The sequence below is a fragment of the Haliaeetus albicilla genome, chromosome 16 (assembly GCF_947461875.1).
Source record: "Haliaeetus albicilla chromosome 16, bHalAlb1.1, whole genome shotgun sequence".
NCBI classification, from domain to species: domain Eukaryota; kingdom Metazoa; phylum Chordata; class Aves; order Accipitriformes; family Accipitridae; genus Haliaeetus; species Haliaeetus albicilla.
Window position 1 is genome coordinate 13,037,965 of NC_091498.1, and position 20,176 is coordinate 13,058,140.

The window sequence follows — 20,176 nt, forward strand, 5'->3', positions numbered from 1 at the left end:
GTCGTGACAGGCCTATTGTCTCTTCTTGCTTGTGCTCTGCTTTGCTTGCTGGTGAGTAATCTGCACAAGAGATAGGGCTGTGCTTGCCAGGGCTGGGTGAGCCTGGCTGAGGGCTTTTGCCAGCTCTGAGCTCAGACAGTAATCCTGACAGCTTCACAGTCAGTGCCCCGGGGTCTGTGCCAGCCTGTCCCAATTTCTCTCTGTACCAGAGGCCCACATAAATATGGGAGGGAGCACTGTAAGCAGCAATCTCCACTCTCCCCAGTGCTTCCTTGGTGCTTTTAAAAATCAAGTATTGACAGCTTTGGGTGCTGTTTGTAAAATGCATATCTGATTTTTAGCTTGTTTTTCTGTTGAAGGCTCAGGAAGCTGTGAGTTTTTTTGCTGCCTTTCTACCTAACTATGAGTTTTATGGGTTCACTTCAAGGCTTTTCATAGTATTTCATTGCTCATCGCTCACAGCTGTCCTGCTTTTTTTGTGTCATTGCTTATTTGCCTTCCTCATGTCCCTCCTTAGCTGGGTGATCTGCTGAGGCTTGGGCAGCGGATGTGGAGTTTCTCTGGCTCCGTGAGCAGGCATGGCAGTGGATCTGCAGTCTGGCTGGCCGTGATGCTGCAGTCCAGCTCTTTACAAGCACACAAACCACTACTATATTATGCTTCAGTCAAGATGCATGCTTTCATACACAAAAGTATGCAAGCAGGAGTCTTGGGAAAGGACCCATTGAATAGAAGACCTTGTATGTAAAGAAAGAAGGTGGCTTTCTTCAGGCTTGGCCCTTCACACTGCCACTTCTAGTTAGCTACCTTGGACAGGGAGAAGGCAACACATGTCGGTTATGATTTCTGTTCCTGCTGTTTGTCAGCCTGGAGCCCTCCCACTGAAGTGAAGTTGCTGCTTTAGGGGTATAGTTGCTATATATCTCTTCTCCAGGTAGTAGAAAGACCTCTCCAGAGAGTGATGTGGATTGTAGGGGGGTTGAACCGTGCTTTGGGTTATTCAGAGAAAACACACTAAAAGCTTGGTGCTTCACTCAAACACTTGAAGCTGGATGGAAGAAATCTGGACCATGTAGGTCTTGAGGAGGCACCAGATAGTCCTGACTCTGGCTTGGAGCCAGAGTAAGAGTAAATTTTGCCCAGAGCCCACCCAGGTCCAGGCATGTGTCTACTACAGGCCTTTGGGTGATCCCACATTTCTGACTTGTTCTGTGGCCATTGGGAAGTGAGTAGGGCATGTCCCTGCAGCTCCATGCCAGAGCTGGCCTACTCCTCCCAGAGCAGACCTCTGTAAGAAAGCCCTGCAACTCCTGATGAAGAGCAAGGAGAACAGCCCTGTGCTCTGTGTGTGTCCAGAGTGAAAGCTGCTGCTCCTCTATGTCAGGATGATACTTGGAAGCGGCCCTGAGGGAATGATGAGACTGAGATAAGGATAATGATGCAGTGTATCCGTAGAGACAAGTTGGATGCATGGGTGGCAGATGCACTAACCTCCCTTACAAGAGCCTTGTGACTCAAATTTTTCAAGGTCTGCTGGATACATGTTTGTTTCTATCCACCGTAAGCCAGCACAACAAGTCGAGCTGTGGTGACGCAACTCAGCTCTACCTGAATGCCTCTGACATGACAACACAGAGCAGGGAAAAACAAACAAACTTTCCAGTTCATTGATTGTTCTCGGTATCCTGCCACCCTCCTTGGCAGAGAGATGATGTCAGAACAGTTAGGGCATAACTAGGTTCCAACTAAAGAAAGCCAGCCTTTGTGTCAAGGCATGTCAATCCTTTCTTGCCCCCTTTCAACCTTCTGCCAGTGTTGGGACCAGCCTTTAGCTATCCCGAACTCCACTGCGTGACTCATTCCCCTGGTATGAATGGGTACCTTGTATAGGCATCTGCAGAGACAGTCAGTGTTTGGTTGCAGTGAGAGTTTGGGGCTGGGGAATGAAAGTCTGAGATTGTGTCCTCAGATTAAAGCCCAGTCTGCAGATAAAACCCAGCTGCCTGTCCTTCACAGCTGCTGAATCCCAACAGGAGTGAAAGAGGAAGCCTGAGTGTTTGTGTCTGTGTCATTTTACTCCTGCAAAGGAGCTTGCAAATACCTAGTGAAGAAGGGTGCACAGTGGGAGTGTAACCCTTGTGCAACAAAAGGCATCCATGCTGTGTAGGTCAGCTTGCTATGTCCAGGTCTTCACTGTCCTTCTTTGTGCCAGGGAGAGATGGTTTGATGTCCAGTTACATTTGCCATTTGCTTCATCCCTTGGGAACAGCTGTTTCTTAAGGTCGGGGTAAAACAGAAAATGGGAGATATTTTGTTCGTTCTGTGCTGGGGAGGCCAACTCTTACAGGGATTTAGCATGAGGTCCTTGTTATGGCTGGAACTGGTGTCTCTTCAGCTTTATCTACAGAAAGATTAATTTAATAGCAGTCATGGAACAGCCTGGATCTGTAAAGAAACTGTTCATTGCTGACCAGGAGCAAGGCAGGGGCTGTGTGTCAGGACAGGGGTTATCCCTGAAAAGCTTGGCCTTCCCAAGGAGAAAGTAGCCACATCACCCTCTGTCTTCAGGCCTGCCCAGTGCTTTTAATCTAGTACATACATTCCTTCTCATAGGTTTGGCTTCCCTTCCTGTTTGTGTATAGGAACAGTGCTCCCAACAGTTTTCTGTACTGTCCATTGGATTCTCCTTGTGGTAAGCAGGGCACATCCCTTTCCATTTCACTGCCATTAAACCCTTTTAGGAAATACTCATGTTCTCTTCTTAGTCTTCTAAGAGCTCTTCTCTCTTTGGTTTTGAGATACTGAGCTTTTCCCTTTAGATCCTAGTTCAGCAGAACATACAGTCACAGTTCTGAGTGTGAATCAGTGCTAAAGTCCATCTGCTTCAATAGCGCCCTTCATCCTGTCGTTCAGCCCCACAGAAGTCACTGGGAACATAAACCTATGGTTTATGCTTATGCTTAGCTGGTCTGCTGTATCCTTGATGAAATGGGCCCTTTGTTGCTTTATTGAAACATCATTATAACATATGTTGCTCCTTAGTAACTTGGTGAAATGCCCTAAACAATATCAAAACAAGCAAAAGTTTCAAATTTTTATGTATTGATGTCAGAATCAGATGTTTTTTATGATATTGAGTGTAGTCATCAGGTTATCCAGCAACCGCTTTCTTTTGTCCAGTGATCTTATCTCAGTTGCCTGCACTTTTCCATTCTCTACATCCCTCTGGCTCTGTGAGTTAAACTCACACTTGCTGCTGCTTGTCTTCAGTTATCCTGTGGTTTGGGGGGTTTTGAGGTTTGTTTTTTTTTTTAACCTGTGGGATTGTTCTTTTCCTACCCTATTCAGATCTTAACCCCAGCACCTGCCTTTGAACACTGCTGCAGAAAAGCATTGATGAAGGGAATCATGCATTTTACCAGCTAATGAAAAGCTGGCTCCTGGCATCTCCTTAGATTCTGTTCTAATGTCCTGCTTTTCACATTATTTTACAGTACTTCATATTGTTGCTGTGCATTTTTCTCCTGGAGATCATTGCTGGAATCCTGGCCTATATCTACTACCAGCAGGTGAGTGGACATTGGTCCTTAGAGACTCAAACCAGGGAGAGAAAACAGCTGGTTATCATCTCATTTCTCCAGCCAGAATTGGGCTTGGAGGCTTGGGACCTAGGGTGTGGTTGTGGTTCACCTTTCCACATGTCTGTACTCACTCCCCTCTCCATACAGAAGACCTTGGATTATTTACTGTTTTTGATAAAGTGGTGGTGGTTACTCTAGGGAGGCTGCTCAGCCTTGCTGCTCAGCTCCTTCCTGTGGTTCACCTTTGTGTGCTGTTTTTCTGCAGAGCCTTGTAGAGGACAATTTTTGAGGCAGTGTAGATCTAGGAACTCTCCTAATGCCCTTCAAGGCATAGTGCAAGCAACTGAAATCACATTAGTGCCACTCAGTATATTCAGGACATAGGAACAGTTCCTGCTGCATCCGGCAAGCTAGATGCTGTGCTTTTGAACTGGCAAAGATAATGAATGGTCCAGCAGAGAGGTCCTTTCAGGTCAAGAAGTTTTTGAGAGCTTTACTTAACCAGGCCAGCTGAGGGGCTGGAGAACAGTACAGGCTCCCAACAGCTGCAGTTCTAACTTGGCACTTTTTGCAGTTACAGAGAGCAGAGGCTTAAGTCATCACTTGTTTTCAAAGGGAGTTTAACCACCAAGGCAGAAACAGCCTGCGAAGTTGCTCTCATGTCTGGAAATTGATTGGAAATGGCAAATTAGGATTGTTGTCAAGTGGCTGTCTGAAAAGCAGCTGGACATCCCATCTTGTTGGCTTCACTGCCAGGTTTCCTTGCCATTTGTTTTTCTCTTAGGCCTTCTGTGCTTTGCCTCACTAAGATGGGCACTGGTGTTTTGCAAGGAGCCAAAGAACCGTACTGGCTCCTGCCAGGGGAGATCAGTGGTATGAGCGTTCATATTTAACAGGGAAAGATCAATCCTGGCAGGTGTGGCAGAAAGCCAGTGTCTGTCCATCCATGCAAAGGCACGAGGTTCATATATGACAACGGATGAAGAGGAGCTGATCCTTAGGTTGAAATAAGGGACAGCATATTCAGAGCTGTACCCTTGAATGCTTTAGATCACTTGAGGGCATCTCTGATCAATAGCTGCACTTCCCCTTGCCCTCTGGCTGACAAATCCCCCTTCTTTCTTGGTTGCAGGCTGCTTGCTCTGTTTGCCACTGTTTTTATTTCAGCTCTTGCTTTGGTGTCTAAGGCTTGTGTGTGTGTCTAAACTGTTTCTTTTGTTATCTCTATTCCATGCTGCAGTTCTTCCCCGTGAGCCCGCAGGTAACTGCTTTTCTCCCAAGTAATAATTCTGCTAATGGACTCTCCTCTTTATTTGCCTCTGATGCCTGCCAGCTGCTGAACCTTTTCCTTTCTTTTTATTACACTAAGTCCTTTGCACTTCTGTAGAGCTTCCCAGCCCAGGATCTCAAAGCATTTTGCAAATATTAATGAATGAAGCCTCATACCATCTCTGTGAGGTAGGTGTTGTCCCCATTTGAAACATAGCTTTGGAAAAAACAGTGTATTTTTCACAGTTTAGGATAACCAACCAGATGTTTGACTTCTCATTTACTACTTGCTGTGTAGAATAAAAGGTGTATAGAGAGGCTACCTCCTTGGTTCATTCGTTGACCCCATCTAAATGGATGTTGACATTGTTTATTGGTATAGGAAACTTAGAATTTCACAGGTGTTGGACTAAGGCAGTGTTGCTGTGTGAACCAGGATGACAAAAAAAAGATGCAGCTCTTTGGTGCTTTTTGTCTGTCACCTGGATGGGTGAGAAGAATTCAGCTAGATTAGAAGAGCCTCCACAGGAATAAATGTTTGAATCCCATCACCTGAACATGCCAGTGGTTTATGATGATGCTTTCAGAAATTCTGTACTTGCAAAATCAGACTTCGTTTCTCTGTCACTGTTATCAGAAAAGCCTTGCAGTACTTTAGCAATTGCAGACTTAATTCCCTCCTGTGGCATCCTTTTTGTTGCCGATACAAGAGCTATTCAAGACTATGTGGCTTTAGTCCAGCATGCCCAGGACTCTGATTTCTTCCTGCTCCTGGACAGAGTGATTTGTTTCTTAGTATTTTGTCACACAAGCTTCAGAGGGAGAAGACTGTACGTGGTCTCATAGGCGTATTCATATTTAAGGAGGCACAGTTTTGTATTCTCTTTGTTGCAGGCATTTCTTGGCAATATTACATATTCAAGGTGAGGACCCATATGGTGATGTGTTACACAGGCTGAAATTTGGTCCTGAAGCACCTCCTTCTGGTTATTAAAATGGAGGCATGATCTGTAATCAATTGGGAATAAGCCTGTCCAGTCCAACCTTGGAGGACGATCTTGAAGGAAGCTGTAGCTTCCACTAGGCTCTCTGCTTTCCTCTTGGAGCAAAGGCAATGAAACGTACGCAGGGCTCTGGGTCACTCTTGAGGGCTGAGTTTACCTTGTAGTATCATTGCACTTGTCTCTTCCATTCAGCTAAGCATGGAGCTGAAGCAAAATTTGAAGAACACCATGACCCAGAAGTACCGGAAGGAGGGAGAAGAGAGTGTTACCAGCGCAGTAGACAAACTGCAGCAGGAGGTGGGTATCTCTAGAGGAAGGGAGAATTAATGCAATTGAAGGGCTTAAAATCAAAAACACAAAAGCCATTATGGGCTCTTGACATCCAACATACATATGTTTCTTCTGTATGCTGAGTGTACGTTCTGCTCCTTCTGATTCAAGATGAGGTTGGGTGGGGTGCAGGACCTGGGTCATACAACCGGCAGAATTGTGTGTTGTGACCTCTGAACTGCATGCCCAGTAGCACTGGGGAAACAACATCTGAATTGCTCCCAGAGTGAACTGGAGCTGCCAAGTCACTCTGACAGCTGTTTCTACTTCCCACTTCAAAGTTTTGGAGAAATTGCTGACATTTTTCATTAAGCTCCTCAGTACCCCAGAGAGCAAGATGTAATGAAAGAAGAGCCTTCCTGCTGCTGTTGCTAGCTCTGCCTGGCTCAGGTTAGGGCTGCTGCAGTTCTGATAGGCTTTCCCACAGAAAAGACCCTTGTGCACAGGCACTTTCAAAGCATGGGCCCTACTATACACATACTGCCATAGCAGGTGCATTTGTGATAGTAATTGGTAATTAAACTTACCCTGTTATCACCCTTAATGCTCTCCAGTCCAGTGGTTAAGAGCTGAGGCAGCTGCAGGTACAGTCTGGTTACAGTTCATCCCGGCAGTAACCAAAAGTCACAGCTGCTGAAAGATGGGTGAAGCTGATATTTAATAGCCATTCTGGGGACTCTTAACACAAAAGTCACTAATAATTATAGCAGCCTAAAAAAAAGCCTGTGAGATAGCTGGAATCTCTCTGCAAAGGAGGGTGAAGCCCAGGGTTTGGTGTGGGAGGCTGGAGGGAAAAGGTGGTTGCAGTGCTTGCTGGCTTCAGCCTTTGCTCTGTGTGCATGCAGTTCAAGTGCTGTGGGAGCAACAACTACACAGACTGGGCTGACAGCCTGTGGATCAAATCTCCAGAGGCCAATGGACGGAAAGTCCCAGACAGCTGTTGTAAGACAATAACCGACCTGTGTGGCCGAAGAGACCATCCTTCCAACATCTACAAGGAGGTAAAGAGCAAAAGGGCTTCAGGGCCGCCTGTCACAAAGTATGTGAAGGAGGTGGGCAGGGAGTGAGGGTGTTAGGTTATTGCTGCAAACTGTTGGTAGGCTTCAAAGTCAGTAGGATTCCTTAGAAAGCAGAATTAATTTATCTAATTGAGCATTCAGCCATCTAGGCTATTATTTTATATGTAGATATAGAGAAAAATAATGTATTTGTTACTACGGAGTATGCTAGTGATAGGGGGAAGTGGGAGAGGTTGTTGGTTCTGGCAAGAGACTTGGATGTGAGCCCTACATTAGACACAGCTTCCTGTTGTTGGAATTACTCAGCGAAGTGCAGATGGAGATATTTCTGTTCCTTGATTGAGATCGTGGGATATGACCTACAGCACAATGAAACAGCGTATGGGGAAGAAAGAGAGCCCTGTAGCAGACAAATTAGGCCAGTTCCAGTGGGCTGCAGTTTGGGCTGAAAAGAAGGCTGGACTTGGGATAGAGGGACTTGTCTCTTTTCTAGAAGAAGCAAATTGAATCCCAGACTAGCTGAGTAAGTAAAAGGTAGCTTTTAGACCATTTATTCATCCAGTTTGCTTAAGGCTGGTAAAAGTTCTTGCATTTATTTTGGCACTCTCCAGTCCTGTCACCTGTCTTTTAACTTGCTCACTGTGACGCTCTCTATGGGATAGCATAGTCCTTTTTCTCACCAGGGGAACCAGCACCTTCACTGGCTGTATTGAGTCTGGGGAGCAGCAACTGGAGCTTTTTCCTTGTTCCTCTCCCCCTGTCAGTTAAAGAGGGCTGTGGATGAAGAGGTGGCCCCTTCAGAGCAGGTATTTCTTCTCACGGTCTGTGCTTTGAGCAGGACTCAGAAGAGGAGTGTGAATAATATCTGTATTAAGCCAAGCAACTCAAACAGCTAAAAGGAAACTAACCATCTATCTTTGTGGAATGAATAGGGAGATGAAGTCTAGTCTTTCTGATCTACCAAAGCCCCTCTTATGTCCAGCTGCTTGTCTGGGTTTTGCCCTTCAGGAAGAAGGCTTTCCCATAAGGTTTGTTCCTTCCAGGCAAGACCCAACGAGGAAGTGCAGAAAAGAGTCCAGGGGCTGATGAGGTGTTTCTGAGAGTGGAAACCCACAACCGTTTGAGGGGCAGGGCTGGCAATTCCTGTTGTTTCTCTGTGCTGTGTGAAGCTGGAGGCGGCTGCCCAGCTGCATTATTAAGAGAGGCCCTGTAGGCTGCCAAATGTATTGGGCTAGCTCTAGAGGAGAAAAAGCTGCGAGGGGAGGTTTGGATCCACAGTCAGATGCTGAATGTCATGATATGAGGTCTTAGAGTTCAGAAAGGATTTTAGTGGCTTTGGAGGAGAAGAACCTAGAAAAGGGTCAGATCAGGGAACAGGAGTAACAGCTTCGTATCAGGGCAGCTGGGTTTGACTCTAAAACCTAACGCTAGCATGGGAAAAGTGAGGCCTTTGCCATCCCTCCCTGGAGGGCTGTGTGGCTGTGTGCTCGCTCCTTCCTTCTGCCTGCATGCCTGTAGGTGTCTGCTCACTGTGAACTCCTGGGGCAGGAGGGCCCCCAGCACCCTTGGGGGCACCACTGTAGCCTACACAATAAATCCCCCTGATGTTACTACCATGGAAAACCTGCCTCAATGGATTAAACAGTTTAACTATTTAAAGGGAACTCTTCCAAAAAAAAAAAAACCCAAACCAAAAAAACAACAACAGAGAATGTTCTTAGTGATTTATTTTTGCCTTATGACAACAAAAACTTGGGCCTGAAACAGGAAGGGAGGGGTCACGCTGCCAGCCAAGGATGCAGCTGCAAGGCAGAGGCAGGCAGAGCCTGGCTTTCCAGGCTCACGCTGAAACTCATTGCTGTCATAAATAGAAGTGCGAGGAATTTACCCTTAAAAGGCTCCTGTCATGTTAGAGTTCTTGGTGCTGGATCCACTTAGCTCCATTTCCTTGGCCTTTTGGCCTGAAAGCAGTCAATACCCTCTCCAGACATGTGCTAGGCAGTGAATGAGGGAACCTTTCTCCACATATCTCAGAGAAAAATGACATGCTTCCCTCTGTGTGATGTGGCTGGTTCCTCTTCTGCATTTCTCCTGCCCAGCTGGCAGCTGCCTTGGGTTTGTTTGATGCTTCCTGAGCCAGTAGGTCCAGAGCGATACAAAACATGATGCAATGTAGCTTTTCCAGTGATGTCAGGGGAAGAGACTGCTCACAGACACCGCTTTTTATAGCGTTGCTTTCAAGGGTCGCAACCATTGGATTAAAGTGAACAAGAGGTTAAAATGAAGCTGATTTTCCATGTCCCTCCTTTCACCCTGCAGAGCGGTTGCATTACCAAGCTGGAAAACTTCATTCAAGAGCATCTGAAAATTATCGGGGCAGTGGGGATCAGCATTGCTTGCGTGCAGGTAAAAGGGCTGAGTGGAGTTTTGGGGGCGCTGGACAGAAGTTAGAGGAACTCCAGAGCTGAGGGATGGAAAAAAATTGGATGTTTTAGACTCTTCCCTGCCTGACAAGAAGAACTTGCCAGGTACTTCGGGGACCCGAGGATTCACTAGCTCCAAAGCAAAAGCCTCTTCTGCTGATCTGTAAAATTTGCTTCTGGTGAAGGAGTGCAGCCAGCTGGGCAAGGGGGAGAGACTTCTGCTCCAGGGCTGTGGGAAAGGCAGTGCTGGCCATGGCAGGCGGTTTGGCAGCCTGAGAGAGACCTCTTGTGGAGATGTGCCGTGATTGCCCATGCAGCTGAAGAGCCAGTCTGGAGGAGTTTCCTACCCTGGTTCATTAGAATTATTTTAAATCATCCAGAATTTCTCCCTCAGCTGTGTTATATTGAAGAACAGCACTGCGGGTCTGTAAAGGATTTGGGAGAGGGTGATGAATAAAGGGGTAGGATATGGATACCCCCCGCTCCCATTTTATAGGGGAGGGCACAGGATATTCTTTTCTTCTAGATGCAGATGTCTCTGGGAGTTCCTCATCTTCCCCTTTGTTCTGGCAAGTAGCCAAATTACACCCCAGAGAAGCTGCTGGTGATTAATTAGGAGGCTTAGCACAGATTATGTTCTCTCCTGCTGCTTATTGCAAACTGGAGTGCAGTATCCCCAGGCAGGAGCTAGCTGCCACTCCAGTCTGGGTTCAGACTGTTAGTTTGCAAGCTGTTGCCTCCACTGCATCCATTCTGTTTTTTCATGCATTTCTTTCTTCTCTTTAAACCCTGTAGATCTTTGGGATGATTTTCACCTGCTGCTTGTACAAGAGTTTAAAACCAGAACCATATTAATAGCTGTGGGAACTCTGTCGCTCCCCCTCTGCCACTTCCCTTAGCACCTGCCAACCTGACCACTCTCCACCATCACCACAGAAGTGTCTGTAACCTGAGGACTTGGCTCTGTAATTAAATGTCTCTTGAACCATGCACCGCCTTACCTGCCCCCTTTGGGGGAAAGTCACCCTCCTTGTTGTGTACAAGGCAGCCAGGAGTTCAGCGGGTCCTCTCCATTGTCAAGAAACAAAAGAGCTGTGGATCTTCTGCTAGAAGCTTTAGCAAAACAGTCCCTTGATATAACTACAAAGCAAGATTTATCCAGGGCCATTTCTCTTGAGGCTTTTCCTGAGCTAACATGAAGGTATCGGGATGCTACACAAGAACCATGGTTTGCTCTGAGAAGTGGCTCAGCAGCACCAGGTATTGACTGTGACGACAGATGATGTTTCTGCGCTGAGCTGGAGCCAGAGCTGGGTCTCTCATACATGGAAGATTTCTCTTCCTCCTCCCAAGTGTGCACCAATGTCCTAACACAGCTGTTCTCCGCCTGAGAGGATGGCTGCCTGGTTGCTTGGGGCAGGAGCTACTCTCCCTGCTGATCGGGAGCACAACTTGGTGCAGTTGAAATCTTGTCATGATTCTGATGTTGCCAAGATGTGGGTGCCTTAGGATTTCTCAGCAATCCTTCCTCCTCTACCTTGAAGCTTCCCCCAACACAGTGCCATTAGAAGCCAGAAGAGGCCTTTTGCCTTCTAGCAATTCTGGAGCAAAGACAATGGACTACTTTCTAACTCTTTTAGGTCTAGTCTGTTTTATTGAGTGGCTTCCAGTGTGAATGAGAAAACTTTGTTTCGTCTTACCTGTCCCCTGCTGAGGTTTGGTGAAGAACTGGTCTGTTTGTGGAGCTGGCATATCTTGCTCCCCTTTGGCTTGTTCAGTTAGTGGAAATACATTCTCACATCTCTTACATGTTGAGAGATGCCCTTGGCTTGATTCTCCTAATTAAAACCTCTAGGCTTGTTTCTCTTGGGCAGGAAATGAATATATACAAATGTTTTATCAGTCTCTAAAAAGATCATTAATCAGCTGAGAGTTTTCTGGCTTTAATGAGATCTGGAAGCCCACTTTACTGGTTACTGCCAAGAAGGTCAGGAGAGTCAGATTCAACCAGTTGCCTCAGTGTACTTGGTAAAGTGGTAGTGCTGGGTTAACTGTCTGTTTGCTGCAGAGGAATAGGTTTTAATTAAATATTCCCTCTGCATTAGAATCCTGGATACATACAGGACATAGACATCACCGCTGCCATGGACTTAATGCTGTTGTAATGCCAGCAGGGTCTTAGCCTGAATTCATAGCATCTTGTGTGCCTCTTGTCTTGTTCTCACCTTCCTGGTATGCCTGTTACACCCATGAAGTAGAAAGGGCTGTGGGGTTTTGGTGTTTCTAAGCAGTGAAGACAAGCCCTTTCATAAACAAATTTATTCCTTCTCCTGGCCTTCTAGTGGTGCCAGCTGAGCCCTGTCCCTTAGCAGCAGACAGTTATGTGAGCAAAATCACCCAGACCCCTAAAGGGTCTTGCAGCATCGTGGAGTTTTTAGTTCACAGAGCAGAAATCTTGGACTGGCGCTAAAGGGTGACAAGTTAAAATTCAGAGCAGGTCAATCTGAAACTCCCCCATCAACATCAGCCCCGTGAAGTAATCCTTAACTAATGCAGAAAGAGAGGTGGAGGAACTGAGGTGTATCCTTGGTTCCACAGCAGTAGGAAAGAGTGGAAAGAAATGTAAGTTATTGTGTAATGAACTAAAGGATAAATCTCTAAATTATTTCTTGTTTTATAATCAAGATCCTGACAAGTATTGACTACTAACTGAGAAGAAAATATTGAGCATGTTGCTTGAAGCAATATTTCTAGTTTCTTCAGCGTATCTTCATAGCTGCCTTCACCCATTCCCTTCAAATACATTGTACAGTGTTGGAAGAGGCCAGGAAGAATGAGATATGAACAATAAGTTGGCTTGTGTCCATTGAGTTGTTTTATACTTTTTCTCTGTGTAATCATATTCATTGCTTTTTTTTTTTTAACCCAGTTTAAGTCACTGGCCAATAGAAAAATAAAGCTTAAGATTCTGTACTTACTCTTTCTAACAAAATGGAAGGGGTACCATGAGCTGGATGGGTTATATGGATTCCTCAGATCCTGCTGCTGAGGAGCCAGTTCCTCAAGAAGAAGCTGGTCTGAGGGACCAGGCTGAGAAGGAAGCTAGGGAGGATCTGCTTTGCATCACTGATCGTGCCAGCCTGGTTATGATCTGCTCCCATGGGGTGCTGCAGAGAGCTGAAGTGCAGAACCTCAGGCTGTCGGGTGTTGCGCATCAGCCGTGGTCTGTGCGTGGAGGTGTGCACACCCAGCACTGCTGCGTCTGTGGTACACCTAACTACACTCATGGGGATACTTGGTGACCTCTCTTACCTTGTCACACAGGCTGCACTTTCTCATCATGTGCAGAGTGCTGAGGCAGTCAGAATAGGACCTTTGCCATCAGGTAACTTACGTTCACCTTGCTGGCCCAGCTGCTGCCTGTGATTACCAATCAGGTCTGCTTAAGAAGACCAACTGAGGGTATGACTTGGCTCAGGGCTCTGCTGTGCCTTCCTACCCCATGTTTCCGCTTACCCCAAATCTTTCCCCTTTCCATCTTGACAATAAATACATAGATGGGACTGCAGCGGGGCTGCCTCTTCCTACCCCTGTGGGACAACGGAGTGTGCGTGGGTGTTGGTCTGTGCTGAGTATTTGCTCTACGTGCTGTAGAGTGGCTTGTAGCCACCTTGTGTCACAGACATGGCAAAAAGAGGGAGCAGATGCGTGCCCTTTTTTATTACCCTTTGGGATTTAAGGTTGAAAATTACAGTTTCAAATATGCCTATATCCGGCCAGACAGAAATGCCTGCCTGCAGCTAACGGGCATGGCCGCTCGGTGGCTCTCAGGGCTCAAGCACAGCGCGCTGTGAATTTGGCTCCTGGAATTCAAGTGAGCGTAATTCAAGCGAGCGTAATTCAAGCTGCTCGGCTCTGTGGGCAGCAGGGCCATGGTGTCACCAAGCCCCAGGGAAGCACAGTACAGGTCACGCTGGTGTTCCCTCGCCTGGAAAGGAAGGTCGCTCCTTCCAGCCCCGGCAGCATGCCTGATTTTCATGCTGCAGCAAGGCACTGGTCATGCAAGACTGAGGCTGAGGGCTTGACCTGGCCTGCGCTCGGCTCTGAGCAGGGACTTCTGCTAAAAAGCCCCCACAGATGTGTTGGCATATGTCGAGGAGACAGACCTGGGTGGCTCAGCAGTGGGGGAAGGCGGATGCACTCCTGAGATGCAGTGGGTAAGACGGGGATGTGGTTACATCCATTTATGAGACCTTGTCCCAAGACCTGCGCACAGCGCTGGCTGACCATTTTCAGGAGAGTTGAGTTGAAAGTGGAGCATGAACAAAGAAGGGAGGGCTCATCCTAGAGGGCTGTGTACTGAGGTGGGGCTGGAGGAGCAGGGCAGGCTGGGCTCCTGCCCACACACTTGCAGTGGGGGCACAGAAGGTGGCATGGATGGCTCCATGTTAAGTGTCCTAAACGGCCACCAGGCCACCTCAGCTGTTCTGCCATGGCAGGAAGAGAAATGCCCGCAACTCCCCTTCTCATGCCTCGTCTCATTTCCCCCTGTGTCATTAGGGGTGCAGTGTGGCTCCAGTCACCCTTTCCCACCCCTAAAGGGAAATTAGCCCCCCTTCTGCAAGACTGGCATGGGGTGGCATCTGTGAAGTCTGTGGCACAGTGTCTTTCAGCATGAAGCAATTGCTTAAAAGCAATTTCTCTTCTTGTTTTAATTGACTTCTGCAGAGTCTGTGATCAGGGTGCAATTACAATCTTACCATCTATCCCCGTGGGCCACACAGCCTCAGGTCTCTGGGTGCTGCTGTCTCTCTCGAAGCAGGAGCGCAGATTTCTCCCCCTCTGGACCTGGAGATCTGGGCTGTGCTAATTGCCCTTCACAGCAGTTAGCACAGCTGGTGGTCTGCTCTCTTGGGGTGCCCAGGTGGTCAGTACAACTTGCTCAGGAATAAAATGGAGAACAGATGTAGCAGTAAATAGTTTCTGCAAGGGTCCAGCTTTGGGGCAGGCACCCTGTTCCCGCAGTTTCAAAGACGACCCAAGTATTTCATGCTCCCCGGCAGGGCTGCTTCTAACCCCAAACCAGTTAACAAACATGCCCTTTCTGCTCCTGCCATTTGATTGGGAGGAATTTTCCCCCTGGGGGGGCCTTGATGCTCCTTTCTTTCACCATTTATAAAGCCTTCTTTCGGCGCTCGTTGTAATGTCCTTGTTTTCCTGCTGGGCTAGGGCTGAGCAGGGCTGCAGTGGTGGAGAGAAAAAGATGAGGAGCAGGCAGCACTACTCTCCTCCCTGGTGAGATATGACAAATACACCCTGCCTGGGAGATGGCAAAGGGGAATGCTCTCTCCTTTCCTGCTGTGAAACCTCCCCAGGTTTCCATGTGTACGTGTGTGCAGGCACCCCTGGGAGAAGATGCTGGGTGCTTGGTGCCGCTCCTTATCACACAGCACCGAGCAGCAACAAGCAATGCCTCAAGCAGCATTGTTGCTGAATTGGAACATGGGTGCACGTGAGCAGAGACCAACAGCTGGCATGGCTGGTTTTGCTGTGGGGGGTCCTGCGCTGGCTCCCGTGCTATTAAAGAGCGGCTCTTTGGGCTGCACCGTGTCTCCCCAGCAAGCTGCTTCTGCAGGAGGAGCATGTCTGCCTGCTGCTTCTCTGCGCCAAAGTCCAGTCAGGAGGAGGGGTGGTGGTTGCACCCGTGGCACTGCCTGGCTAGCCAAGGAGGCAACAGGAGCAGATTCACGTGGTGCCTTCAGAAATGATGAGTTCCTTGCGGCAAGGGGGCATGATGCTCTCAAATGAGCTATAATCACATGAACAGCAGGGATGCTGGTGCCAACCAACTTCATTCAGTGACTCATTCCAGCACAGCAGATCATCAGGCACGCTGGGGTTTTGAAGTCCTCTTACTCCGTGCAAAGGAGGCTGCTCCTCCTGCTTTCTCGGCTGCCTGCATTAGCAGAAAGGATGCTGCACACGCTGAAGCCATCAGGATCAGCAGCTCGCTCTCTTCTGATTACTGCTCCTGCCTGCAGAAAAGGAGCTGCTGAGCATGAGGCATTTTCAGGCTTCATTTTTTTTGAGTAGTGACCTGTCTTGCTGACAAGGCAAGAGCAGTTTCTGACTACACGGTGTAGAGAAGGCCCAGTGCCCCAGAAGGGCCTGATCCTGCCAACAGCTGCTGTGTCACCCCATTGGGACAGCAAAACCCAACCCTCCTCCCTTACCGTCCCAGAGGTGGCTTTGATGGCTGCAGCACGTGTCTCCGACAGCTATGGGGGGGAGCATGAGGGTCACACTGAGCCCCTTGCACCTCTCTGTGGGTAGAGGCCAACCCAAACCAGGCATTGACCCTGGGGTGCAGGATGTGTGGAGCGACACTTCACATATATAGCTGTATCTATATATCTCCTCCTGCCATGCTGGAGGATTTCCACTACCTGCAAGAACTTTTACAGGTGAGGTTTGTATTATTTCTTTGCTCAGAAATGCTGGAACCCCTTTCTCCCGGAAATCTGCTACCATAGTAATGTGCTCGGTCCTTCCAGAGTCGTAGTTCCCCTCTCCCTTCCCAAAGGAGGGACATCCTCTTCCCTGGGGGGTCAGCCAACAGCCAGGGATGCTCCCTGCCTGCCAGCAATCGCAGCCTCAGCCTCTGCTAAAGGGCTTCCCAGCCCCAGATTAGCGAGGAACCAAGGTGAATTGTTGTACCACACAGCAAACGTCTTTCTCGTTAACCTAGCCATGCCCTGTTAATGTTCGGCTGCATGTCTCCTGCCTGCCGCTGGCTGTAAATAAAGAAGCATCTGCCTAACAGCACCTTGCTGATGGCAGGAGGCAAGTACCTGCATCCGTGCACAGCCATCATCCTTGGGGGGACACAGGGCAGTACCAAAAAGCTTCAGCCTCTTGCTTTGTTTTACAGGAGAAACTGAAGCGTTTCGTCCATGCTCATATGGCAAGTACATGATGGATGCTGGGGCGACCCATGGCGTGGGGGTGTCTGTGCAGAGAGCTGCCCGCACCGCTCAGTAGCACGCTGTACTCATAGCACGTATTTTAAGTATTGACAAAGTCTCCTCTTTCCTGGGAGACCTGCGTGTTCAATTGCCTTTTAACCCTCCCAAGCAGTCTTTACTGACTAGTTGTTTTATACACTTTGATTTCTTGCTGCCTGTTTTAGGATGCAGCATTAAGCAATGATGGCCTGAGATGTGAGGCATGGGGCTCAGGTTTTGGGATTGGGACTTCAACCGCTATCTCCATGCCTGGAGGATGTCAGCTCAGTTTCAGCTCAGACTGAAATAACAACTAATATCATGACAAAAATGACATCTGAAGGCATGTCCCTCCATGCCCAGCTCTTATGGCTCCTCTCTTGCCGTATTCCTCTGTTACATGCTGAGCATTGTCAGGTACGATTTTATATTTATCTAAATTAAATCTTGTCCCATTTAAACATGCCCAACTCTCTAAGATGTCCCAGGCTAATTCACATTTTGTCCTTTTTTGTGTTTTCCATCCCTCCTCCATTGATCCACAAACATGATCAATGTTATAATTTATTTCCTTTTCCTCCTTTCTCCCTCTTCCATGGCTCTGTTCTCTTCCAGGACTTTAATGAAGGTTTTTAATAGCAGTCAGTTGAAGGCTGACCTGCTCTTTCCTTTGCTGAATGCCTCCTGCTCTGTGGACAGGCTCAAGAATGATTCAGTTTGGGTTCTAACTGGCAGCTGTGGCAGAATTACTCAAAAGAAACATTTCTGAGGTTTGTCCACACTTCCAAGTTGAACAGTCCTGAACCCCAGAGCCGGGAGTGGAGACCTAGATCACAGGACAGCAAAGGCGGCTGCATATTTATTAAATATGATTTTCAACCCCCCAAACCCTAATGTTATTCAAATGTATTTTACTATAGTTAATGGCATTGGATGGGGCTATTAAAATCACAGTCCCAACAAATGTGGGCTCTTGGTGCTCTTTTCACCAAAAACCCAAGGCTGCCTTCTGGAAGGAAACTGAATTTATACGAATGTGGGCAACAAGAGTCAGCATTTCACAATCAGAGCAGTGGGTTGCTGGGCATGCAGTTAAGGTGCTGACTGGGAATACAGGAGCTTGATGTTACATCCCCAGTTTGCCTGGAGGTTTGAGGACACCTCTTGTATTGGGGTTTTTGGCAGAGCTCAATGACCCCTTTAGCAAAGTGACCAGATGTTATCAGAGCTGGTGCTGGATGGGAACGGACGAGCACACAGCGCTGCAGGAGATGTCTGTCCTGCACCCGCCTGAGTGAGAGCTGAGCTCCACTGCACCTGCGAGCCCGCTGCCAGAGGCTGCTAAGCACCGCGGACAAATTAATTCCTATCAGTGTTTCTTTTCCCCCTCTAATCATATTTTCTTTTCCTTGTCCCCTTCGATCGAAAACTTCCTTTTAGTATCTGTACAAGCTGTGCCAAGCCCTGGTTGCAGCTGCAACACTTAAATTCTGCCTGTAATCTAAGTAACAATAAAAATATTGCTCCAAAGGAGTTATGACCCTGCAAAACTGCTGAACTCTGGTGGCACTCCTCTTCTGATACCAACAATGGGAAACACAAATCGACATCGAACTGCAGCCTCTGGTTTAGCATCAGCAATTTTTTCTAGTTTTGCGTAGCCTGGAGCTTCGAGTAAACTCGATTCTGCTCTTGCAGGCAGAGGTTTTTGGAACATGAATGCAAATAACTTCTGCTCTCCACGCAATGCTGGAGAGATGCTCTTGTTTCACTGCTTTAGGATTCAGAGTCCTTCCCGGAGACAGGGTCTAAGGATGCTTGTCGTCTCCCGGGGGGGGGACCACGTGCTGCCAGCCTGTGGGTTAACTAGAAGCAGGAACTAGGCTAGAGCAGAGAGGGGGTTTAGGGTTTGGGGAGAGGGAGGCAGTTCCTGCTTCACCTGCTCAGAGCCAGCTCAGGGGAACACATTCACTTTTCTGGCCCAGTTTTTAATGCCACTTTTCCCCAGGAAAGGGTCCTGGAGGGAGCAGGCAGGGAGCCACAGACCCCTCAGGTGCTTCCACTTGCCCCACACACAGACCCTGTAGGCAGGGGCAGCCCTGCTGACACCACCTCCTAGGCATGGGTCAGAAACAACAGGCTGTAATTAAGGCAATTATGCCTTTAATTAGGCATAATTAAGCTAATGGCTTTTTTTCCAGTCTACATCCTTTCTCCTGGATAATGTATGAGCCAAGCTCTGAGCTCCCTTTCAGGGCTAGTAGGAGGCAAATGTTCGCCCCTTGTTTCCTCCAGCTAATTAATCCTGTCCCCAGTCCCACTAGAGGTGGCAGGAGATGCCCCCCCCTAGTTGCTCGTAATGAAGCTGGGAGGTGCATGAAGGTTATTTGAAGGCCTGAAGGGACTCCCGGTGGCTCTCTGCAGGGCTGGGTCTTCCTCTCCGCACCTCTAGCCCAGGAGAGGAGCTCCGACACCCACCAAAACAGACGTGTTGGGGCTGAGGCTGGCAGTGCTGCCCTCGGCGTGATGGCTGAGCTGCAGGCAGAGGAGACACATGTCAAGTCAAGAGCAGTCCAGACCGAGGGCCAGGTGTAGGGCTGTGTGCCGAAGGAAGGGCTGCGGGATGGGAGAAATGAAGCTGCATGTTTTGTTTTTGTCGTAGCCCATCCCACACTGCAGAAGCGCTAATGGAAAAACAGCGACATGTCCCTGCTGTGCCACCACTGTCGGCCAGCTCACACGGCCGAGGGCAGGAGCAGCTTCCCCCCCATGCCCTGCCCCATTGAGATGCATCGCAACATCCCTGTCCCTGCCTGGGGGGGAAGCAGCAGCCACCACAGCGCCTTTTGGTGGTGGGGATTTAGGTTTTGGGGGCTGCAACACTGCAGGTGGCCTGAACTCTTACGCTCTGCAGTCAATGGTAAGGAGCAGCAGTGGGAAGGCTGCACCACTGGCGTTAGCTCCAGCAGCTCTGCAACGAGCTCTTTCCTATGCAGGAGGTGCAGGATGAGCCACGGATGGGGGATGCATCCTGCATGCTGGAAGCAAGGGTTAAATAAACCCTGCAGTGAACAAAACAAATGTTACATCCTCTCAGCTGTGGCTTGCTCCGTTTTTTATTTCCAAGAGCAAACCCAGCCCCACTGTTACGCAGGTAAGTGCTAATTTGGATGTCTCTGACACCAGAGTGAAGGGAGCAAGAGAAGGTCTCTGGGCCAGAGCAAACATTGTTCCTGCTGGGCAAGTGATAGTGAAATGAAGAGGGAGGAAATACGGAGATGCTTTTTGCTTCAGCCATTTCACAGAGCTGTGCCTATCTCTGTGATGACTTTTTGCAGCTGGCTTCTTCTGCAGGCAGGCTGAAATGTCCACTTGAACTTGCTGTTGAGCATTTGCCTTACTTAGGAGACTCATTCTTCCCACCACACTTGACCAAGAGAAAATGTCTGATTGTGTCCCAGAGAGAGGAGCCCTCATCTTGATCTGTTCTCACATGGTGAGGGATGCCACCTCAAACAGGTCTGTGGAAAATGAATTGGAAAAGGG

The 20,176-nt window shown here is 48.3% G+C and overlaps 1 protein-coding gene across 2 annotated transcripts in view; it reads left to right on the forward strand.

The window, feature by feature from the left end:
* CD151 (CD151 molecule (Raph blood group)) overlaps positions 1–12,599 on the forward strand; it is a 39,031-nt gene extending 26,432 nt beyond the window's left edge. For both annotated transcript variants that reach the window (XM_069803540.1, XM_069803542.1), the window contains exons 5-9: positions 3,495–3,569; positions 6,047–6,151; positions 7,030–7,185; positions 9,523–9,609; positions 10,422–12,599. In XM_069803540.1, coding sequence (XP_069659641.1) covers positions 3,495–3,569; positions 6,047–6,151; positions 7,030–7,185; positions 9,523–9,609; positions 10,422–10,481 — 483 coding nt within the window. In that variant the 3' untranslated portion in view covers positions 10,482–12,599. The remainder of the gene's footprint in view (positions 1–3,494; positions 3,570–6,046; positions 6,152–7,029; positions 7,186–9,522; positions 9,610–10,421) is intronic.
* Positions 12,600–20,176: the final 7,577 nt, after the last annotated feature.